Here is a 26,099-nt window from a genome sequence, read left to right as displayed (position 1 = left end):
ACTTATGATGTACCAATATTGAAACATTTAATGAATTTATGGACGAGTAAAGTTAATAAATTGCGGCTTAAAAATAAGTGGTCTGGGCGATTGCCATTATATAATAATCAACTTGTTCCTTTTACAGTCTCCAATATCATTTTAAAACAATGGGAAAGGAAAGGAATAAAAAATTTATCAAATTGTTTTTTCGAAGGATGTTTTAGTTCTTTTGAGGAATGACAAAGGAAATTTGGTATTAGTGGAAACTCTGTATTTGTGTATTATCAGTTAAGATCATTTGTAAAACAGATATGTGGCCGGCATACGATTCTATTGCCTGAAACTAGTTTTGAGAAATATGTGCTTTCAATACCAAAAAAGGGGTATATATCTGATTTATATTGTATTTTATAAGAAAATGAAAGTAATAAAGATTGGGATAAAGATAAGTTGAAATGGGAAAAAGATTTAGGTTCTACAATAGCTGAAGAAGCCTAGATGGAAATTTGTCAAAATAGTATTCGGAAATTGATTAATGCTATATTAGCGATGATTAATTATAATTTTATACATCAATTATATTTAACACTAGAGAAATTAAAAAAATTTGGTCTTAGTAAGTTAGATTGTTGTTTTCGTTGTGATCAGACGGCTAATTCTTTTTTACATACTGTTTGGTTTTGTGATCGATTGCAACAGTTTTGGAAAGGTATTCAATCTATATTTAATAGTTTATATAATATCTATGTTGTATTAGATCCTGATATATTTTTATTAGGGAATATGCAATCATTAATTGACTTAGGATTAAATGATTATCAGATTTCTTTTATCTATTTAGCCTTAGTGGTGGCTAAGAAATGTATAGGGCTTACTTGGAAAGATAGAAATATATTAACTTTGGATAGGTGGTGCTTAGAGATGAAATCCTGTTTAATTATGGAAAAGATATCTTCCTCAATTCAAGATAAGATGTCTTTTTATAAGCTGAAGTGGACTCCATTTGTTAAGTACATGCAATTAAGTTTGACTTAAATATGTTTTTAAGTGTGATATTTTAGATTTGATGATTCTTTTTTTTCATTATTATTTTTCTTGTAGGTGAGTGTTTTTTTTTATATATATAATTTTATTAATTTTACTAACTCTTCACTCTTTATTTTAGGGGGAAGGGTGGGTTTTTTTATATAGATTTTATTTTTTTCTTAGTGGTCGTATTGGGGGGTTAGTTGGATTTAAGTTAGGTTACTAATGTTGTATTGTAATTTTATTATTTATTGTCATACTTCATGAAGGCCAGTCCCTTTAATGATATTAATGTAATAAAAAGACAATATGAGAGGGAGCTGATAATGATATTGACGATTGTGAGGTTATTGCCATTCCATATAATGTATGCACAGAAATGCATCATTGCTGCAGCCAAACAAGTATTTTTGTAAAAGAAACAATTCTATTTCTGTCCTGGAATAAGTTGAATATTAAAGAGGGATAAATATTCACAGTTAGACTGTTAGTGCAAAAGGAAAATAGTGAGTTTCAGTACTTTAGACAGGTATTTTTGTTGTGCTGGAGTAGTTTATGATAGGGTAGTAAAGGGGCTGTTAGCCATGGGTGGGGGGGGGGGGAAAGCTGTGCTTTAACTAAAAGGCAGAGGTTCAGAGGTTTCTGTTGCTTCATCCTGAAGGTAGTAGCAAGAAGAGATTGTGAGGGACCGGCATGATTAATGTTGCAGTTAGTGCCATGCTGTTACAGTGCTGTGTTCGGAACCTGGGTTTAAATCCCATGCTGTCTGTACGGAATTTTCCCTGTGTCTGCATGGGTTTTTCCAAGGGGCTCTAGTTTCCTCCCATCATTCGAAAATGTACTAGGGATTGTAGGTCAATTGGATGTAATTGACCTACAATTATGGGCTTGTGGATCGAAAAGGCCTATTTCCATGTCTAAGGAAAAAAAAGTTACCAGGTTCATGGGGGTCCTTGTGTAAAATCATTTCATTGGCTGCCTTCTTGAAGCAATGCTTCACATAACCGTAAGGTTGAATCCTACAATAAATTTGGCAATGTTTGCTTTTTGTTTTCTTCAGTCTTCAGCATTCTTGGGCACTTGAATTACAAAACCAGGCTGTGAACTAACCAGTCAGTATACTTTCTATAATAGAAATGCACCTGAATTTGATATAATTTCCTCCGATTCCTTAGATAATAAAGATATTTGTGTGCCTTTTTGGTTGGTTCTAGGAACTTCTTCTTGATACTTGGGCTTCCAGGAACTTGAAAGTATTAACCATCTTCCCTGCAACCCCATCAATGAAGACAGGTGCATGGTCCCTTGGCCTCCCCTTCCAAATGAACAATAAGCTCCTTGGTCCTGGTGATGTTAAGAGCATGATTGCTGTCTGGCACCACCCAAAGGGATTTTTGATCTCCCTGCTGTAATTGGATTTGTCATTTCCAGTTAATCAGACAGCAGTGTTGGTATCAGTGAATTTATAGATTACATTTCAGCTGAACTTGGCCATGTAGCCACGAGTGTGACTAAGGGGACAAAACACACAGTCTTGATGCTCTTCTATATTGATGATCAGTAAGAAAGAGGAGTTGATGATTGGGGACTGTGGTGAATGTCTGCCAAGCTGCCTGTCTTCCCTCTGGCGAGCCTTGCTGTACTAACATTGGCTGTGCATTATCTCTACTGTTAAGGACACTCCCTTTGGATATAACTGTATATTCATCTATTGTCTTTCATTATTATACCATGAGTTTCTGCTAATAAAAGCCATGATTATTGTTTGACCACATCGTCTTTGTCCACTTCATCAACTGGCACTTCAGGACTACTGAGGATCCATTTGCAGAAGGATGAACCAAGTCCCTGATCCCTTATTTTATCATAGGTTTTGCTAGTATGATGGCTTTGAATGTGCATGAACAATAGCCTGATGTAGGTATTTTGGTGGATCAGGTGATCAAATGCAAAGTGAAGGGCAGTAAGATGGCATCTGACGTTGACAAGTTGTGGTGATAACTGGATTAAAGAGAAAAACCAGAGTGTAAAATACCACAGAATGAAAAGATTTGTCAACCAGATAAATAGTATTAATGTTTGTGTTTTGAATATCTTTCAAGAAATTAAGATCCTTTATAGTTCTGAGACTATTGTCAAACATGTTGCAAAATGTACATATGCACCAAAATTCTTACTTGATGCAATTGATCTGTTGAGAGTGATGTGGTAGGTTGAAGTATCACAAATGTGATAAGTCAAGTAGAATACTTCTGTGAAATACTGCCCTCCATAATGTTTGGGACAGACACTTCTTTATTTGCCCCTGTGCTCCTTTGGAATCTGTAATTGCCATTTTTCAACATGAGGACCAGAGTTGTGCCAATGAAAGTCAAGTTATTATGTGGTAGAAAAACAAGAATAAAACAGTAGGAGACATTGCCCAAACTTAGAATTACTAAAATCAACTGTTAGGAGCATGCTGGTGAGCTCAATAATCGCATAGGAAATGGTATTCCAAGGAAGACCTCCACTGCTGATGGCAGTGGAATTCTTATCATGAAGAAAAATCCCCAAACATCTGTCTGACAGATCAGAAACACTCTTCAGGAGGGAGGTGTGGATATGCCAATGACTACTGTTACAGAGTTCTGTGTTGTATTGGCCTGTGTGTTTGGTTTTATGTTGAAAAGTGATTGTTTGCCTTAGAGAGCCAAGGTGGACTGCTGAGAGCATGGGAGACGGATTGAGCATGTGCAGAAAATGATCTAAAAATTTCTGGACTTGAACGATAAACCACCACTGGGGGTGCTGTGGAGTGGAAGAAGGCCCAGAGCATGAGTCATGGTCTGGAGGACAGTTTAGAATGGTGGGATTTCAAAAAGGATGAACATTCCAAAGGCAGCCAGAAGGATCCAGACCAAGCCAGTGGTTCCTCTCTCTGCAAGCAACACCAGACAACTTTGAATTTTGTGCTCTCTCTCTCTCTAAGATCTTTTGGCTTCAGTTTACCAAACAAATTGAATTTTGTTTATGATCTTTGCTTCAGTTGAGATCGAAGTTTTGTGAGTCTTGTGTGTTTTGTGTCTAAATTTTTCTGTGGGCTGGTTGGAAATATAACTTGGACTTTAACTACACATGTTATATTTAACTGGGGAATTTATTAGTTTTACTCTGTTATAGAAATTTGCATAGTAACCAGTGGGCATTGTTATAAAAGGGGGGATTTTGAATTGAAAGTTTGAAGATGAATTTTTTTGTTAATAAAGCAATTGTTCTTCTTTACCCCTTGTGATATGCCTTCTTTGTGATTGCTGGTTTGATCTTGTAACACTATAGACTCCAAAGGTGATCAAAAGCTTTGAAGCAAGCCAAGCTTTTACCTGCACCAGTGAAGCAATTAAACATACTTGAATACTCAAACACCTGTGAAGCCAAATGTCTCAAATACCCTGAAATGAGAGGACTATGTATAAAAAAAAATGTAATTTCTACTAGGTCAAACCAAAATTTATACAAATAACCTTGAATAAAATCTGGAATGTGCACTTTAATTACATGTGAATTGTTTGATTACAAATTTAAAACTGTGGATCACAGGGGAAATTAAAGGAAAAATGTATCTTTGTCCCAAACGTTATGGAGGCCACCATGGAGGATAGATATTTAATAATATTGGGCAACAATTTTTTTGCATTAAAATATTTGCTTCCTGAAAAAAGAAATGGGGCTTATGATAGACAACTTCAAGCTAAACGCAAAGATAATTTTAGATTTTTTGTATCATGCAGGAAGTTGGAGAAACAATAAATTAACTTTTTTTTAATTGAATTTAGCATATTTAAATGCATAATGATGCTGACACATTACATTAGTTCAACTGACCTAAAAATGTTTTGCCGCTGATTTTCATTTGTAAGCAGAATCTGATGCCTCTCATGTCAGTGTCCAACCATAGTCGGCCAGCACTGGTGGATTCCAGTTACCCAGATACTGCTTTTCCATGTTCGCAATGTCCTGGTGAAACCTTTCACCATGTTCATCACTGACTGCACAAGATCAGCAGGGAAGATGTCCAAGTGCAAATGCAGAAAATTAATTTTCAATAACATTGCACATCATGGTTTTGTATGCTTCAAGACTTAAAATAAAACTGGAAATCACAAAAATAGGTTGAAAAACAGCACGTGATAGAAAAGTTTTATGGTGCTTTTCATGATCAGCTGCCCAAAATCCATAAAATACACCCAAAAGTGTTTAAGAACCAAAATATTAATTGTCTAGTATAATTGTCTTCAGGAGGGCATGAGATGTTGATAGAGAAAATCAAAATCCTGGGGAAAGAATAATAATTGGACATAACTACATTACTCTTTGAAATATTTACACAGACTTTATAATTAGCCTCTTGCTGTGTTGTGCTGTACATGATTATATTTTAATCTTTGCATGATTTGCTGGAAAAGAAGAAATTATCTCATTTGGAAGCTGTTAAAAGATACAATAAAAAATAAGTGCTAAAAATATACAGCATGTTAGGTAGCATCCGTGAAGAGAAAAATAAAATTTAATATTTCAGGAGGATGACCTTCCCTGAAAACAATCAAGTTAGTTCTGATGAGAAGCCATTGACGTTAAGGGTGCACATTTTCCCGTTGGACATTACCTACTAATTTTCTTCAAGGACCTTCTAAAAGGTCACTCCTTTAACCATAAGCTTGCCTTTCTTACCTGCTTTCTCATTCTTTAGCTGTATAACCATTACACCTTTATGAAACAACCTGGAATGTTGTTATATATAAAATTTCTATGTATATGTTGGTTATTACTATAATTGGGTATCAGATGCTGTATGTACTTGTCATTAGTTTTCTTCACACCCAGTAGTTAATCTATTTCTGTTGGATCTTTTACAAAGGATACTTGTTTGAGGTTAAGATGTTTGGGCAGAATGGAAGTAGAGGAAATATCACTTGGTCTTGTTTAAACTAGTCAACTTGTGATTTTCAGACAGTTACTTATCCCATCTGTTCACCCACTCATCCCAGAGCTGGAATTCTTCAACTAGCACTAACCTTTGTTTTCTTCACCCAGGTCATTCCAAGTTTCAGGTTATGCTGGCTAATTGCTTAAAACACTGTTTTAAAAGAAAAGTATCCTTAATTTTTTCCCCCTGTCTGAATGTGTGGAATGAACAAGTTAACTCCCCAAGTTAAATTTCCATTCATTCCATTTCCATTATAAATTATTTTGTATCTATCTGTTTTCTAGAAATTATTGTTTTTAATTTCCTATCCATTACAGATTCTTATGATGATGGAGTTGTACAGTTGAAGGATATTTCTGTTTGGAATGAAGATGTGAAAAGTAAGTGATTTTTAACTGAAACATGCATTGTTTAAAATATCCTTAGCCATGGGTGAAGTGCCGGAAGAATGGTGGGTAGCTCTTGTTGTTACATTATTTAAAAAAGACTCCAAACTTAAACCAGGAAATTATATGCCAGTGTGTCTGACTTCAGAAATAGGTAAATTATTGGAGGGTGTTTTGAGAGATTGGCTATACAAAGTATTTGGACAGCTTAGGGCTGATTAGGGATTGTGAGCATGACTTTGTGTGTGGTAGGCCGTGTTTAACAAATCTTGGAGAGTTTTTTGAGGAGGTTACCTTGAAAGTCAATGAAGGAAAGGCTGTGTATGTTGTCTACATGGAGTTTAGTAAGGACTTTGACAAAGTCCCACATGGGAGGTTAGTCAGGAAGGTTCAGATGCTCTGTATTTATGATGAAGTATGAACTGGATTTGATAATGGCTGGACGAGAGAAGCCAGAGAGTACTGGTGATTGATTGCTCCTCAGATTGGAGGCCTGTGATTAGTGGTGTGCCTCAGTGATCGATGCTGGGATCCAATGATGTGGATGATAATGTGGTAAATTGGATCAGCAAGTTTGCTGATGACACTAAGTTTGGAGGCATTGTGGAGAGCGAGGAAGGCTTTTAAAGCTTGCAGAGGGATATGGTCAAGTTGTAAAATGGGCCAGAAAATGGCATATGGAATTTAATGTAGAGAAGTGTGAGGACAAACCAAGATAGGACATACACAGTAAATGGTAGGGCACTGTGGAGTCCAAAGGAACAAAGGGATCTGGGAATGCAGATACATAATTCCCTGAAAGTGGCTTCAAAGGTAGACCGGTTTTGGCAACTTGGCCTTCATAAATCAAAGTATTGAGTATAGGAGTTGGGATGTTATTGGTAAAGTTGTATAAGTTGTTGGTGAACCAAATTTGGAGTATTGTGTGTAGTTTTGGTCACCTAACTACAGGAAAGATATCAATAAAATTGAAAGAGTGCAGAGAAGATTTACTAGAATGTTACTGGGTTTTTAAGAATTAAGTTTCAGGGAAAGATTAATCTTGTTTGGACTTTATTCCTTATAGTGTAGAGAATGAGGGGAGATTTGATGGAGGTTTACAAAATTATGATGGGTATAGACAGTAAATGCGAGCAGGTTCTTTCCACTTAGATTAGAAGAGATAAAAATGAGAGGACATGGCTTTAGGGTGAAAGGGGAAAGGTTTATGGGCAACATTAGGGGGAACTTCTCCACTCAATGAGTAGTGGGAATGTGCAAAGAGCTGCTATTTGACATGGTAATTGTGGGCTTGATCTTAATGGGAGAAGTCTGGAGGGTTATGGACAGGTACAGGTCAATGGGACTAATGGAATGATGTTTTGGCACAAACTAGAAAGGCTGAATGGCCTGTCAGTTTTGTTTTTCTTCCAGCTAATGAATCTGTCGAGCTGAGTACAGAATAAATGTGATGGAGATAAAATATTGCATACACGGAATAATTGTCAAATTTCCTTTGTTGTAATCAGCTCTTGTCAGGTGACATCCATAGCGAGAAATGGTTAATAAACACTTTGGGTTGGGACCTTTTGTTGAGATTTATTTATGTCTATTTTGCTCATTGGATGCTTCCTAAACTATGGAGTCTCCCCAATTTCTCATTGTTTGTTCACAATTCTAGCACCTTCAATTCTTTTGTTTATCATACTGGGCATTTAGTTTGCTTAAGGTTTTGAATCACACTACCCTGACTCATTACGCTTGCAAGAATAAATTACAATTTATTTTCTTAATTTAAAAATATTAGTTTTTGATGAGTAATGGTTTAATTTCAGGGTTGCAATTCAGTTACAGGTGCAGGAGCTAATCTTGCCTCTGGAATTTGTTCAAGGGAAGTCCAGTATGCAAAATGATCCTTTCATATACATAATTTAGGGAGTAGTAGCATTTTCATTTGGTTGCTAATGTCATAGAATGATAAATACTTGTGAGTAAAATCTCAGCTCCTCATTGCTATCAGACTGGGTGGAATTCCAACATGAGTCAGATAAAGCATACAGACATGTTTATGCCAGCTGGGACAGCCAGTGATTGAACATGTATTACTGTCAAATGGAAGATTATTTCCACTGCAATTTACAAACATCTGAATTGAACAACACTGAATTTTTAATGGAAAAGGGTTTTAATCATGGTGTAATTGGTAACACTGTAAAATATCCAACTGCCAAGATAAATAGTCTCTTCTGCTTATTTTAATTAAATTATTGTTATATTTTTATCACAGATATACAAGTTGGAACAGGGTTAGGCCATTTGCCCTTTAAACCTGCTGTGTTGTTCATTAGGATCATGGCTGAGCTTCCACCTTCATGCTACCTTCCAGCACTATCCACATCATTCCCTGAATGACCAAAAGTTTATTGATTTTTGTTTTTTTTGAATGTACGGAATGACTGGTTGCTGTGGTAAAGAATTCCAAAGCTTCACCTCATCTCAGTGCTATACCTTAGTTTGACATTGTGCCTTACTTGGCCAGAAGTATCTTCCCTGCATCGCCTGTCAAGTCCTTTCTGAAAGTTGTACATCTCTATGAGATATCCTTTCATTCTTAATGCAAGACAATATTATTCCTTAATCGACTAGACCTATCCACTACAGCAAACCCACCATCTTAGGAACTGGTTCATAAATCCTCTTTGCTCTCCCTCTGTGGCATGGACATCTTTTGGGTAAGGAGGGACCCAGTACTCCAAATATGGTTTCATCAGAGCCTACATGATATATAATATAAGACCCACTCTAATCCTGCTTTTTCAAATCCTTGTAATAAAGGCTGACATGCCTTCGGTGGCCTGTACATTTCATACCTAGGACTTTTTGAAATCAACACTATCCATTCTCTCATCATTTATCAAATCATTAAATTTCAATTATAACCACCAAAGGTGATAATTTCATATTTTCCATGTTGTATTAATTCTGCCATGTTCTTATCCACTCAGTCAGCTTGTCCATTGGTTTCCTTGCATACTCTTCCAAACTCAATTCGACCCAGTTTTTTATCATCAAACAAACTTGGGAAGATAACTATTTTGCTGAGTGGACCAAATGTTGATGGAAATTATAAAAAGCTGGCATCCAAAATGCTGACCTCTGCAGTAAATCACTGTTCACAGCTTGCTAAAATGAAGATCGGTTTATTCCAGTCTGATGACCAATTCTCCATCTATATATTAATCCATTTCCATGTGTTGTAAGCTTGTTGTTCAGCCTCCTGTGTAAAAACTCATTGCCTTTCAAAAATCTATAATCTACAAAGTTCACTACTTCCCCATTATTTGTTCTGCCTATTTCATCCTCAAAGAAATTCAGCCTCGTTGCCAAACGTGATTCTCTTTTCGTAAATCCATGTTGGCTATCAACAATGCTATTATTTTGAAGCTGTTCTGTTATTATTACCTTTAATATATTTTCCAACAATTCCCTTGCCATAAATGTTAGGTCAACAAGTTATTAATTCTGTTTTTTCTCTGTGATACATAAATGTACCAGAGAAGCTCAGCAGGTCATGCAGCATCCATTGGAAGTAAAGGGTAACCAACATTTTGGGCCTGGGTATGTCTGATTAAGGCCCCAGGCTATAAATGCTGTGTGACCTTCTGAGCTTCTCCACTACATTTGTGCATTGCACTTGACCCCAGCATCGGCATATTTTCTTGTTTAATGCTGTTTTCTCTCTCACTTGGTAATAAAGTCACATTTGCTACCACAGGAACAATTACAGAATATAGAATTTTGGAGAATGATAACCAAACATTCAATATCTCTAAAACTAACTCGTTCAAAACTATGTGATGTTTATCATTAGATTGCTGAGATTTAACAGCTTTCAAGCTCGCCAACTTCTTGAATACTGTTTTTTGATTAATACTTAGTTATTTTACTGCCTTAAGTACAAAGAATAAAATAACCATATTAACCAAGAATTACTTAATGTTTCCAAGCAATTAACATGTTGATCAGCTGAACCCTAATTTAATTACAAGCTGAGGGGTTGAATAAACTTGGAACCTTTTCCAGCTCTTCTACAAATTGATTCCAGCAGTTGCCATTTTTCAACTCTAAACATTAAGCTGGCATTTTCCACCTGTGCTTTCTCCTGGTTGGTAAAGAAATTTCCCACTTGCCTGGAGAATGCCTCTTGCAAGGATTTGACGGGTAAGGGTCAGCTCCAATCAAGAGCTAGCTGGTGCTGGCGTGCAGGAACAGGATCAAGAAACTACTAGCAAAAAAAACACAAAATGCTGGAGGAACTCAGCAGATAAGGCAGAATCTACAGAAGCAATTGATAGTCAATATTTTAATCTGATGATTAACTTTCATCTTCAACAAGTGCATACCCAGAAGTAGAATATTGTAGAAGATTAAATCTGCACTAAAACCAGACATGGCAGGAAATTGCATACCAGGCAAATCAGAAAAGCAGAGTTAATATTTCAGATCAATAGGCGTTCTTTAAAACTAGTAAATTAGTTTTTGAAGAAAGGCCATTGACCTGAAATATTCAGCAGAATATATTTGTTAATTTTAACTATTTGCCTTTACTAAGGAAGTCCAAGATCCCATTTGTCTGAGTGATTCTTAATGCACATACAGTAATTCCTGTTATCTGGAATTCAAGTAATTGGCAACTGGTAAAAAAAATCGTGGAAAATAAATTGGCAAAAATTATGATGGTTTAAAATCGGCATCCTCTAGTGGTTAGTTCAGCAATCCATGCAATACTCAACATCAAGCAACCAGCAAATTCATTTATCCAGCATCTACCTATCCCCGTAGGTGCTGGATACCAGGTTTTTTTTTTACTTCCCTTTTATGAAGATGTGGACTCATATTATGAATATTAAAGATTGAGGAGATTTATGAGGACCTTTCATAAGGGAGCTCTTTGAAATTTGGAGCAAGTCACAAAATGCAGGAGGAACTCAGCGTGCCTGATGACATTCATGGAAGGCAATAGGTGGTCAGACCATAACTCTCTCACAAGATGATTCTTCTTAAGAACCCTGGATTCTTGATGAAGAATTACGGCTATTTTCAGCCTATTCCAACATAGCTGAATAACTGGATACAGGCTTTTGATAGTATTGATCTGCTATTTGAAGGAATTCTATTCATTTATAATTCTGCAATTAAGTGTTGGACCTGCTAAGAGTCATTAGTACCATCTTGGCTGCCATCAAGAGTTTTGTCTGTTTACATGTCTGATCTCTATAATTTTATAAATAGCTGTAGACTCACAGGAAGAAAGCAACTTATGGTTTGGTTGGAAAAACACAAAGCTGAAGAAACTCAGCTGGTCCAACAATGTCTTTTATAAAGCAAAGATAAAAATACCTAACTGATGTTTGTGGGCCTGAGGTAGTCTTCAAGATATGGAAAAATGTTAGCAGGCATCCACATAGAAAGGTAAGGGGGAGGCATAGTCATAAAGGCAGGAGATAAAAGGCTGCGAAGAGAGGGAGGGAACAGCAGCAAGCAGGGGGAGGAGGGATGGCTTGGTGAATAGAGAGGGAAGGGGGTGGAGAGCTGAGGGAAAAAAGACACAGGAAAGGGAAAGGTTAGCAGAAACTGAAAAAGTCTATATTAATGCCATCCAGCAGGAGAATGCCCAGACAGAAAATCAGATGTTGTTCCTCCAATCCTTGGTGGGAGAGTACATGAGGCCACAGACAGGCACGTGAGCATGGGAATGAAATGTTTGGCACTGGGAGATCCCTGTCACTGATGCGGATAGAGCGAAGGAGCTCAGTAAAGTGATCTCCCTGTTGGTGCCGAGTCTCTCCGATGTAGAGGAGGCCACAAAGGGAGCACTGGATGCAGTAAATCAATCCTATGGATACACAAGTGAAATTTTGCTTCATTTAAAAGGCCTGTTTGGGCTCCCCAGACTGTGATGAGAGATCATGTGTAGACACAAGTAAGGCATCTCCTGCAGCCACAGGGGAAAGTGCCATTGCAGGGGAGGGGGGTGATAGTGAATGGTGAGGAGGGATGAGTGCACAAGGGAGTCACAGAGGGAGGAGAGGGGAAGATTTATCTAGTAGTGTGATCCTGTTTTAAGTGCCAGAAATTCCAGAGGAAATAAATGTTGGATGCAGAAGCTGATTGGGTGGTTGGTGAGGATAAGGGGAATCCTGTGTTTGTTGTAAGTAGGGGCAGAGGGGGCCAGGACAGATGAGCGGGAAATGGAGGAGATGCAAGTGAAGGTTGAGTTGATGGTGGTGGAGGGGAAACCACATTTGTGGATGAAGGCAGACATTTCAGAAGATCTAGATAGGAAGACCTTATCTTGGGAATAGATGTGGCAGAGACAGAGAAATTGTGAGAAGGGAATAGAATCCTTGCAGGCAACAGAGAGTGGGGAAGTGTAGTCAAGGTTGTTGTTGGAGTTGCTGGGTTTGTAATATATATGCCACCGAATTTCCAGAAAGTCTGGAATTTCTGGCACTTACAACAGGATCCCACTACCAAGCATCTTCCCCTCTCCTCCCCTCTCTGCCATCTGTAGGGACCACTCCCTCTCTGACTCTGACTCCCTCATGCACTTATCTCTCCTCACCCTCAACATCTTCCCCTGTGGCTGCAGGAGGTGCCACATGCGCCCACACCTCCTCCTCCCTCACCACAGTCTGGGGCTTCAAACAGGCCTTTCAAGTGAAGCAGTGAAGCAACACTACACTATACAGGATTAATTCATAAATTACATTTGACCCTAACCACAAATGGTGATAATATAAAGTGTGATAACATTCTTAACATAGAAGAATAGAAGAAAAGAGTGGTTTACAGGGATTTCAGATGATTGTAAACAAATGGTGGGGAGATTAAGAAAGCTCCTGAGGTTAGAAGCAAGAAACTGAATAATTTAAGTAGATTTGATGCATTGAAGGGTTTGCAGAGAAAGGATGAGGGAAGAACATGGAAAATTATAAACATGACTCTGGAATATTAATTCATATAACCATATAACTGTTTATGGCATGGAAACAGGCCATTTTGGCCCTTCAAGTCCATGCCTGTTCACTCAAACAGCTCCACTATATCTCCCTACTTATTCTCTGCCCATAACCTTCCAACCCCCTCCTATCCATGTATATATCCAGCCTCCTCTTAAATGAAAGAATGTAGCTCTTCCTCCGGAAGATCATTCCATTCAGCCACCACTCTCTGAGTGAAGAAGCATCCTCGAATGTTTCTCCTAAAATTTTGTCCCTTTACCCTCAACTTGTGTCCTCTTGTTTCAACCTCCCCTGCTCTCAGGGGGAAGAGTTAATCATCACTTAGTTTAATAGCACACTTTGTAATTTTTAGATACTCAATAGCACATCTCAAAGAGTCATCTTTACTTTTCCATTGTATTTAACACAAAACTTGGTACCACCTTTGTTTGTTGTTAAACCTGTGAATTAGGTAACCAAGCTATATATCAGGTCTTCAGAAAGAAGCTGGTGGTTCTTTATATAGGTGGTTAATTTTGATGCATTTTACAATTTCTTCAGTAATGCCTTTTAATGTGGTTCAATATGGCAAATTCATAGGATTAGTCTTGTAATCCATTATAAATCTCTTTCCTAGCTGCAACATATCACAGTTAGATTGAATACATTGTTGGATACCTCTCATGGCTGCAAGTTAGTATTGATTTTTTTAAATGTAGCTCTTACGAGCCTTTGGTTTGGGATTCATTTAGGTTGGAGAGTAGCTGCTGGTTGAGTATTTGCCACCTGGACAATGATTGGGTTGTACTGCAGAATCATAGCCAGATTGTTAGTGCAAAACCTGGAAAAAAAACCCAGCAACATGTAAGGAGGGCAATAGAAAAAGAAAGTGAAAGTGAAAGCTACAATTTTGTACATTTTTAGTTGATCCTTTATAATAAGTGACAGTGGGTGGCTTTTATTAGGGGAAATATGGTTGTTGTGTCCACTCTGCCTGTGTCTATGGTGCTCACCATTGTCACCATGAGCTTGCTCTTGGAAGCTCCAGGTGTTGACAGTGAAGTAAATTAATAATAAAGTGGTTTTCTGTTCCCATTTCCACTGCTTCTTCTCCACCCTGCCCCCCCCCCCCACCATCCCCAACAGTTCCCTATCCCAACTTTAATATACCAAGAATAGGTATTCACAAGTGGATAGTAAGAAAGAGTTAAAAGTAGTGAACCATGAAACTTTAATTTAGATCAGCCACCCCATAGGATGATTCTACCTGCCTTTTACAGACGTGCAGCCAAAATCTCTAACTGGTTAACTCGATTCTTATGAATTTAATTGTCCTACTTTATATCATGCGTCACTCTAAGTGTTAAATTTGCAAAATAAATTTTCTCCAATCCCAAAAAATTTTGGCTCCTTACCTATACACAGTTTTCTCTTGCACCTTTTGGTAACTTTGCATTCTGCTGCTGAGGTCACAAGCTTTCCACTTTCCACTTCTGTTACCACTTTAAAACAAGTGGTGATAGTTAGTTTAGAGTTTAGTTCCAAACAATTTTGTCTTTTCATTGCTGCAGAAGTTAATATTACATCAATAAGGCAAGTTCATTTTTTTGAGAACCACATTGAATTACAGAAGTACCAATGGAAGTAATATACCCTTCAAGATTCTTGATACGAGAAGTTTTACACTTGTGCAAAGAAGAAGAATGTGTAACGGTCGAAGTGCTTCGTGTTTTTCTCTTATAGTTGCATTTTCGGGTTTTGGAACACCATTTTAAAACGTGCACTCATTCACTCAGACTTAAAGATAGATGCATTCAAATTGCACTACAAAAATATTACATATGCACAAATTAACTGAAGTGGACATGTATTGAAAAATCTACTCTCAATAATGCACTACTTGCATCCGCTACAACCCATTCTCCGATTGGGATTTCTGAACTCTATTATGTATTACGTATGACCTTATGGGATCACGGATGAAAATGTTTTGGATTTTGGAGGATTTCAGAATTTTGAATAAGGGTATTCAACCTGTACTTAGTTTCCTTACTGTACACCCTCCCAGGGAATAACTCAAAGTATTAATGAAAGCCTGTCAATTGTGTCACAGACATGAAAAAAATCACATAGGAAATACAAAGTATATTTAATTCTTTATATATTTGAAAATAGTCTTGCTGGAAAGATCATGAAGCTACAAGTGAATTATTGAAATATTCTTCATATGATAAAGTTTTTGATATTTTTTTGAAAATTTTATTTTTCATTTGCATCAGACAAGTACAACATGCTTATCCATAATCATACAAAGTAATAAAATTATGCAAAAAGAAAACATAATTTATATTTTCTCCACCCCCACCCTCCCCCTCCCTCCCCAAAAAAGTAGGAAAAAAAGGAAAAAAGCCTACCTGAATTTTTCATAAATCATTCATTGATTAATTAAATTTCATATTTACAAATATAATCTTAAACCTCTAAATTAACTAGAGTGAGTTTGAGTGGGAGCAGCGGACACTGTGGATGAACTCTTACCAATGAAATACATATAAGGTTTCCAATCTTATTAAAAAAAATTCTGGCTGATGCCGTAAATTATGTTATTTTCTCTAAGTCTACATTTTTGTAATTCCATTTGCCATCTATTCAACCCCGCATTATTGTCTAATTTCCACATTACTGTCATACATTTCTTTGCTACTGCCACACTTTAAAATTTACTCTGAAAAATATCTAATTTCAAATTCTAAATATCACCAAACAGAAATATTTTTGGGTCTTTCAGAATTTGTATGTTCGTGATTTGTCCCAGTACAATATTCATATCTTCCCAGAATTTTTCTACTTTTTTCTCATTGCCATACTGCATATCTAAAGGTTCTGACCTCTTTATTACACTTAAAACATTGATCAGAGCAATTTGAATCAAGTCCCATGTAATTTGTGTAGTACAGTATAATTGGTGTAAAAAAAGATAGTGTAACATTTGATATCTGACATTAATTGTGTTAGTTACACTTTCATAACATAGTTTTGACCATGCTTCTTGGATTTGTATATTAAAATCTTTTTCCCATCTCAATTTGGATTTAAATTTTTTTTTGCATAGTCTCTTGCAATTTTATATACATATTACTAATAAATCTTTTAATAAATGTATCAGTTATTAAATATTCAAATTGACTGTGTTCAGGTAATCTAAAATCCAATCCTAACTTTTAAAATATGATTTAAGTTAATAATAAGAAATGGTATTAGTTGGTATATTTTACTTGTCTTTCAATTGGTCAAAAGTTTTTTTTTAAACTCAAAAAATCCTTTATCCTTTTTATTCCAGTTATGCCAAATATATTTTAAAAAAATGAATTATTAACTATAAAATGAATTAAAAGATTTTGCTTTAATAACGTTTTGGCTTCCAAGACTTGTGGTCTTATCTGAGTTAATGATAAAATATATTGAGAAGGATATTGAAAACTCCATTCAGCCCATGGTGTCTTCTCTGCCATTCAAATCATGGCTGACGTATTTTTGCTTTCTCCCCATAACCTTTGATGTTCTTGATGATCAAGAACCTATCAAGTTGAACTTTAAATATACTCATAGACTTGGCCTCCCCAGCAGCCTGTGGCAATGAATTCCACCAGAACCTTGAGGCTGAAGAAATATTTTACTGTTTTGAAGGGACATCTTTTTATTCTGAAGCTGTGTCCTCTACTCTTTGATCCATGATTGGAAACATTTTCTCTATGTCCACTCACAGTGCTGCTCTGCATGGTTCTACTGCCTGATCCTCATGGCGAAGGCTCCTTACAGGCTTTAAAAATCCTGTTAAATGAGCAGATGGTGCTGTATTTTATAATCCTGCAATCATGATGGTCTGTGCCCAAGATGGTGACATCTGTGCTGATTAGCGTGACGGGTGCAGAGTCCACGGGAGCAGCAGACTGGTGCAGAACACCAGAAACTGGGAGAACACACCCCATTGAGAAGGAGGATCATGGGAAACAATTCCACAGGAAGGTGACCATGAGGGGCTCAGCAGCTGAAAGAACCCACACAGGCTGTGGGTGACTAGTGGTTGAAGGATCCAAACGGGCTGCAGGAAACTGGCTCACAGGAACCAGAAATCATAACCGAGATTCAAGAGGATGTTGAAGGCAAGAAAGAGCCTCAGGCACTGAAAGCTTTCTGATCGTATCGGATGTTTGGACGTGGAACTCGGGCTGCTGATGGATCGACCAGGAATCTGCTGCTATGGGAGTGCGGGAGGTGAATCCACAGACATTTTGTGCCTCTGAAGGGACTTGTGCTTCTCTTCCTCTGAAATGTTAAGGGTGCCTGACAATACTCATGGTGACTCTTTGTTCACCCTATGGCAGATTTAAATTGAAGTGTATCATGTATATTACATTTCTGTGTATTACTACGTGACAATAAAAGGAACTTTGAACCTTTCAATATTTGGTAGGTTTCAGTGAGATCCCCTTCATCCTTCTGAACTCCAGTGAGCCATGAAACTCTTCTCGTATGTTACTTGTCCTGTGATCATTCTTGTAAACCTCTTCTGGAATTTTTTCAATGCCAGCACATTCTTTCTTCGATATGGGACCCAAAACTGCTCAAGTGTGAACTGACCAATGCCTTGTAAATCTTCCACATTACATCCTTGTTTTTATGTTCTAGTTCTCTTGAAATGAATGTTAACATGGCATTTGCTTTCCTTACCACTGACTCAACCTGCAACTTTTGGAAAATCCTGCAAGAGGGCTCAAAAGTCCCTTTGGATCTTCACTTTCTGGATTCTCTCACCACTTAGAAAATAGGTCCACTTCTTTATTCCTTCTACCAAAGTGCACGACTATGCACTTCCTGTGTTCCATCTGTGCCTTTTTTGCTCATTCTTCTAACCTATTTGTTTCTCTGCAGACCCTGACTTTAACACTGCACACCCCTTCACCTATCTCTGTATCATCTGCAAATTGGCCACAAAGCTATCAATTCATCTAAACTATTTACATACAACATGAAAGGTAGCAGATCCAACGCAGACCCTTGCAGAACACCACTCATCACCAGAAAAGGCCACACATTTATTCCCACTCTTTGCCTTCGTCCCATTAGCCAGACACTTCCCAGAATCACAGTGCGGCTTTCGCGCAAACAGAGGAACTACTGACATGGTCTTTGCCCTCAGACAGCTCCAAGAAAAGTGCAGAGAACAAAACAAAGGACTCTACATCACCTTTGTTGACCTCACCAAAGCCTTCGACACCGTGAGCAGGAAAGGGCTTTGGCAAATACTAGAGCGCATCGGATGTCCCCCAAAGTTCCTCAACATGATTATCCAACTGCACGAAAACCAACAAGGTCGGGTCAGATACAGCAATGAGCTCTCTGAACCCTTCTCCATTAACAATGGCGTGAAGCAAGGCTGTGTTCTCGCACCAACCCTCTTTTCAATCTTCTTCAGCATGATGCTGAACCAAGCCATGAAAGACCCCAACAATGAAGACGCTGTTTACATCCGGTACCGCACGGATGGCAGTCTCTTCAATCTGAGGCGCCTGCAAGCTCACACCAAGACACAAGAGAAACTTGTCCGTGAACTACTCTTTGCAGACGATGCCGCTTTAGTTGCCCATTCAGAGCCAGCTCTTCAGCGCTTGACGTCCTGCTTTGCGGAAACTGCCAAAATGTTTGGCCTGGAAGTCAGCCTGAAGAAAACTGAGGTCCTCCATCAGCCAGCTCCCCACCATGACTACCAGCCCCCCCACATCTCCATCGGGCACACAAAACTCAAAACGGTCAACCAGTTTACCTATCTCGGCTGCACCATTTCATCAGATGCAAGGATCGACAATGAGATAGACAACAGACTCGCCAAGGCAAATAGCGCCTTTGGAAGACTACACAAAAGAGTCTGGAAAAACAACCAACTGAAAAACCTCACAAAGATAAGCGTATACAGAGCCGTTGTCATACTCACACTCCTGTTCGGCTCCGAATCATGGGTCCTCTACCGGCAACACCTACGGCTCCTAGAACGCTTCCACCAGCGTTGTCTCCGCTCCATCCTCAACATCCATTGGAGCGCTTTCATCCCTAACGTCGAAGTACTCGAGATGGCAGAGGTCGACAGCATCGAGTCCACGCTGCTGAAGATCCAGCTGCGCTGGATGGGTCACGTCTCCAGAATGGAGGACCATCACCTTCCCAAGATCGTTTTATATGGCGAGCTTCCACTGGCCACCGTGACAGAGGTGCACCAAAGAAAAGGTACAAGGACTGCCTAAAGAAATCTCTTGGTGCCTGCCACATTGACCACCGCCAATGGGCTGATATCGCCTCAAACCGTGCATCTTGGCGCCTCACAGTTTGGCGGGCAGCAACTTCCTTTGAAGAAGACCGCAGAGCCCACCTCACTGACAAAAGGCAAAGGAGGAAAAACCCAACACCCAACCCCAACCAACCAATTTTCCCCTGCAGCCGCTGCAACCGTGTCTGCCTGTCCCGCATCGGACTTGTCAGCCACAAACGAGCCTGCAGCTGACGTGGACTTTTACCCCCTCCATAAATCTTCGTCCGCGAAGCCAAGCCAAAGAAGAATACATGTATGTGCTTCTCTGTATGTAGTTGATGTATAAAGTTATGATTTATTTAACAGATTTTTGGTACGGTGGCCTGCAAAATTACTTCTAGGAAGAAGTAAGGTTTTCAAGCAATTTCTTAACCTGAGAAGCAATCTTTTAAACTCTGTAGCATACATGTAGACTTGCATATAGACAAACACTGATATTTTGAATGCAGTTAACTGAGGTTTTCCAGATGTAATTTTAAAATGAATGATGCTAGATTTTTCACTTTCACCTTCCACCACAATCCTATTTTTGAGCTAGCTACATTTTATCACCTTAAAGTTCTAAAATAAACAACTTAAGAATGAACTGTAAATAATTATCATATTTTGACTTTTTTTTTCTATGAATCTTTTGCAACAGAGATGTGTCTAAAAGAAAAATTGGAAGGCAAAGAGCATGATGATAGTTCTTCAGTGAAGGAAGATACTGGTAAGTTGAAGACTGAGAAGCTTTTTGTTGCTCACTCAATGTTCTTAAGGTAACTGTTATTTCAGCATTTCCTCACCTACATAAATTTATATTTTAATTAAATAATGTTATTGTTTAAAGAGTTGGCAATACATTTTGCATTCCTGTGAAATGTGACAAAACATGTTTGGATTACATTGAAAAGTACAAAATCGGAACAGGACCTTTAGAGCACAATGTCCACACTAAAATTGATGTTAAATGAGACTAAATCTTTGCTGCTTGCAAATAATGTACATGTTTATGTGCCTATCTGGAAGCTTTTTAAAGGGTACTATCGTATCAGTTTGCACTACTACTTCTTGCAGCCCATTCCAGGCACCAGCCCATCTCCTTTAGACTTCCACCACCACCCTCACCCTCCCCACAGTCTTAAACACGTCCTGTCATGTTTGAAATTTTTAACCTGGAAGAAAAATCCTGGCTGCCAGTCCAATCAATGCCTCTCATAATTTTTTAAACTTCTATCAGGACTCCCTTCTGCCTCTAACGATCTGAAGGTAAAACCTAAGTTTGTTGAACCTCTCCTTGTAGCTCATGTCCTCTAATCCAGACAGCATCCTAGTAAATCTCTTCTAAACCCTTTTCAAGGCTACCATATTGTTCTTGTAATGGGGTGACCAGAATTGTACACAATACTCCAAGTGCAGCGTAACAAAAGTTTTGCATGGCTATAACTAAGGATGAATCTTGATTTGGCATCCCTACATCAGTACTCCAGTTGATGAAGGCAAGTATATCCTATGCTTTCTTTGCTATTCAATCAACTTGTCCAGCCTCTTTCAGAGAGTAATAGACTCAGACCTGAATGCACATTAATGCTGTTAATCCTGCCATCATTGATATATATTCCCCTTGCATGTGATCTCCAAAGGTGTCACACCTCACATTTGTCTGGATTAAACTCCATCTGCCATTTCTCTGTCCATAATCTGTAACTGATCCATATCATATTGTGTTTCTTGTTAACCCTTTATACCAGAGGTTCTCAACCTTTTTCTACTCACATACCACTTTAAGTAACCCCAATGCCATTGGAACTCTGTGATTAGTAAGGGATTGCTTAAGTTGGAATGTGAATGGGAAAGGAAGCTTGAGAATCACTGCTCTAGACGCAATTGTTACTGAAATATTTTGCTTAAGAAAAATTGTCATTGGCCCATTTCCTTTGGAGTTGTGAAACAATATAGATAATGAGTCCATTTGATATGATTAAAAGAGTGGTTTTCAAACTTTTTCTTTCCACCCACATACCACCTTATGCAATCCCTTACTAATCACAGCACCTATGGCATAGAGAATACTTAAAGTGGTATGTGAGTGGAAGAATAAAGGTTGAGAACCACTGCTTTACACTGTCCATCACTCCAGCAATCTTTGTCATCTTACTAACAGACCCATCTACTTTTTCATCCACTATTTGTGATGTATGTCAGGGGTCATAACATTGATGCCCGTGGAACATCACTGGTTACAGACCTCCAGCTAGAATAACACCCATCACAATCTGTCTTTTAATGGACTCTCCAATTTTGAATACAAGCCATCAATTCACCATGGATCCCATGTATCTTTACGTTCTGAATCAGTCTACTATAAAATACCTTATCAAATACATTGCTAAAGTCCATGTAGATGACATCCACTGCTATACCCACATCAGTTGCCTTCATCACCTACTCATAAAATCAAGTTAACTTTCGAAGGCATGGCTAGCCCTGCACAATGCATACTAACCTGTCCCAGATTAGGCCATGCATTTCCAAATTTTCTCATATCCTGTCCTGAAAGAAAAGGTCACAAGATAAAGGAATGGAAGCAGGCCCATCAAGTCTGTTCCATAACTCTGCACTGTTGAACTATGCCACACCTAGTTCCAATTTCCAGCCTTTTCCCCATATCTTTGATACCCTTACTAATGAGATGCATATCCATTTCCTGTTTAAGCACTCCCAGTGATCTGGCATGATCTACCCTTTAAAAAAACTATGCTGACTTGGAACATTTCCAGGTATTTCATAACTTCATCCTTGAGGATTGACACTAATATCTTCAGACTTGTAGGTCTATAGTTTCCTTTTTTTCTGTTTCCCACCTTTCTTGTACAGCAGAACCACATTTGCAACTCTCCAATCCTCTGGAACCATGCCAGAGATGATTGATTTCTGGAAGATTGTCGCCAATGGATCTACAATCTCCAAAGCCACCTCTTTCAAAACCCGCGAGTGTACCTCATCCAGTCCAGGAGATTTATCTATCTTTAATCCATTCAATTTACCTAGCACAATTTCTCTAGTATCCATTTCTACTCCCTGAAGCCTCTGTCTGTTGGGGATATTACAAATGTCTTCCATAGTGAATATAGATGTAAAATATTGATTTAATTCTTCTGCTATATCTTTGTAGCCCATTATAATTTCCCCAGCATCATTTTCTATCGGTCCTATGCCAACACCTGTCCCTCTTTTATTCTTTATATATTTTTAAAAACTTAGTATTTTTTTAAATATTGTTTGCCAATCTCCATTCATAACTCATCTTTTCTTTCCTTATTCCTTTCTGTACGTTTTTATAGGAATCCCAGCCTTCTGAATTCCCACAAGTTTTAACTTGTATGCCCTCCCCTTTGCTTTCATCTTATCCTTCACTTCTTTTGTTAGCCACATTGATACCATCTTTCCTTTGACTAATTTCCTTTTCCTTGGAATATATCTATCCTGCATGCCTTTTATTATGTGCAAATCTGTAACTGATCCATATCATATTGTGTTTCTTGTTAACCCTTTATACCAGAGGTTCCCAACCTTTTTCTATTCACATGCCACTTTAAGTAATTTTTGTCATTTGCAAACTTACAAATCACCCTATCAAGATTATCGCCCAAATTACTTTTGTATATCATAGTCTTGCGAAACACAGCTTAGCACAGACCTCCATCAGAACAACAGAATAACACCTCACCAGCATGACTTCTATTGCCAAGCTAATTTTGAATGCTATCTACTCAGAGTCTGTGGATCCCATGTGCCTTTATCTTTTGAATTGGCCTATCATAAAGGAATTTATGGAAAGTTTTACTAAAGACCACGTATGCAGCATACACTGTTCAATCCTCATCATTTATCTTTGTCCCTCAAAAAGAACCTTAAGTTTGTTAGCCGCGACCTCTGCACAAAGCCATATTGATTATCCCGAACAGAGTGATGTTTTCCAGATGTGTTGATTTTATCATTAAGAATTTTCCACAATAATGTCCCCACCACTGAAGTAAGGCTCATCAGCCCCCAACCTATTGGGCAACAACATTGGTTATTTTCCAGCCCTCTGGGGTTTCTCCTGCGACCAAAGTGGATATAAAGATGTACCTCATCTTCAACAATGTCTTGTCTTACATTTCTCAATAACTTGGAATAGATCCTATCATGCTCCAATTTTTCCTTCTTGATAGCAACATGTCCAGAAGTAACAACATTCCTCTCCCCAATCTCACTGTATCAACCATCCTTTTCTTTGGTGAATGCTGATGCAAAGAAATCATTCATTTTCTCTTTCTCTTTTTTTTTTACATTTTTTTAAAATTTTTTTTATTTTTCACACCATAAATCACATTAGCCATGATATACACTTTTTCTTTTTCACACATATACAGTGACTTTTTCTCTCCCCCCCCCTCCTCCTCCCAAGCCACCCCCCCACCCCCCCCCCCCCTCATCCATTTTAGGTATACAATCTAGGTTGCATTAAACCAGTCAGACAATGTTGTCATTCAACAAAAATACACCAGAAATTCTACTGAGTCCATTCTTTTCTTTCCTTCTCCTTCCATCAACTTAGGTAATGTTTGTTCCCGGTAGGTTTTCGCTATTGTATTTAATGTAAGGCTCCCATACTTGTTGGAATATTTCAATATTATTTCTTAAACTATATGTTATTTTTTTACTGGAATACATTTATTCATTTCTATATACCATTGTTGTATTTTCAAATTATCTTCCAATTTCCAGGTTGACATAATACATTTTTTTGCTACGGCTAGGGCTATCTTAACAAATCTTTTTTGTGCATCCTCCAAATCAATTCCAAATTCTTTGTTTTTTATGTTACTTAGGAGAAAGATCTCTGGATTCTTTGGTATATTGTTTTCTGTTATTTTATTTAATATCTGATTGAGATCATCGCAAAATTTTTTTACTCTCTCACATGTCCAGATTGCATGAATTGTTGTTTCTCAAGGCATAAATAAACCAGTCTTGAGTTGACTACTCTGGAGTGTGTTTGTATTTCTTTAGTAGCTCTACTGTACTAGCCTCTACAAATTGTTGACCCCGACTGCAAGATTCAGCTGAAACTTGAATCTCCAGTCATAATGGATGAGGTTTCAGCAGCAGCGCGGCCGCCGCCACGGCGGCAGTTAATGCAGTTGGACTCCATTTGCCTCCTTTCTGGGCACATCAGCCTCGGGTTTGGCTTTTTCAGGCCGAAACCCAGTTTTGTCTTCGGGGTACAACAGCGGAAAACAAAGTTCTGGCATGTTGTAAGTGCGTTGGATGCTGCTACTGCATGTCGAGTAAGCAAATTTATTTATTAATTTATTTGTACGTAATACTTATCCTTTCTTTTCTTTGGCCTGGCTTCGCAGACGAAGATTTATGGAGGGGGTAAAAGTCCACGTCAGCTGCAGGCTCATTTGTGGCTGACAAGTCCGATGTATCCTGTATATGTATTATTTGTCTGTGTGTTATGTCTGGTTGTGGGTCTGCATGCTTTGCACTGAGGACCAGAGAACAATGTTTCATCAGGTTGTAGTTGTACAATCAGAAGACTAAACTTGACTTGAATACTCTTTTCCTTAATAAATACTTCACTGCTGTAACTATTTTATTCAGTAAAATGTTTCTCTAGATTTGCCTGTTAAATTTATGAGTGACCATTTCCCCCATCTCGTCTCCTGTAAGTAGAAACATTTTCTCAGAAAATCCTTTCATAATCTTAAAGGCCTCTTAACAGATCATCTTTTGAATAATGAATGTTATCCTTAAGCAGATCCCCCTTGGCTCTTAATTCCAATTATTTTCATTATTCTATCTCAGGCCTTCATCTTTCCAGGACTCTTGCCCTAATTCCCTCCCTTAACATCTTTAATCTCTCTTGCCATCTTCTGGACATCTTTGTCAACATAATTTACCAACTGAACTGACACCATGTGCAATTTTTTTTTCTCTTGGTTAGGCAAATCTTTAAAGCCTCATTGATTCATATGTTTTGGGAATGCCCTAACTTAGAAAAAAATTGGAAAGATATTTTTCAGATTTTATCAAAGATTATAAAGATAAAATTGGAACCATGCCCTCTTATTGCTTTGTTTGTTTTTTCTCAACGAGGATATACTCTTCAACCCATGATAAAATTTTAGCTTTACCTCGTTAATAGCTAGACGAGCAATTTTAGTGAAATGGAAGGATGACCCTCCACCTACTCGTGCTCATTGGTTATATATGTTCTTTTTAAGCTTGGAGAAAATTAGATTCAATATTAAAGATATAAAGTTTCAATTTGACAAGATGTGGGATCCATTCATAGATTACTATCATAATCAGAAGATTTGAGAAATCTGGATGCTCCGAAAACTCTCAGTCTTGTGTCT

General features: G+C 38.0%; 1 protein-coding gene across 4 annotated transcripts in view; it reads left to right on the top strand.

Annotated features, from left to right (window-relative positions):
* macrod2 (mono-ADP ribosylhydrolase 2) overlaps positions 1-26,099 on the top strand; it is a 1,543,249-nt gene that overhangs the window by 38,506 nt on the left and 1,478,644 nt on the right. For 3 of the 4 annotated variants that reach the window (XM_069931826.1, XM_069931823.1, XM_069931822.1), the window contains exons 2-3: positions 6,292-6,354; positions 20,348-20,416. In XM_069931826.1, the coding sequence (XP_069787927.1) occupies positions 6,292-6,354; positions 20,348-20,416 (132 nt within the window). Of the gene's footprint in view, positions 1-3,769; positions 4,053-6,291; positions 6,355-20,347; positions 20,417-26,099 lie in introns of those variants that run through there. The other variant, XM_069931824.1, reaches the window with a different exon arrangement.

This window comes from Narcine bancroftii, chromosome 4 (genome assembly GCF_036971445.1).
Source record: "Narcine bancroftii isolate sNarBan1 chromosome 4, sNarBan1.hap1, whole genome shotgun sequence".
In the NCBI taxonomy this organism is placed as follows: domain Eukaryota; kingdom Metazoa; phylum Chordata; class Chondrichthyes; order Torpediniformes; family Narcinidae; genus Narcine; species Narcine bancroftii.
The sequence above is the reverse complement of the archived record's forward strand: the minus strand, read 5'-3'. Positions and strand labels throughout refer to the sequence as shown.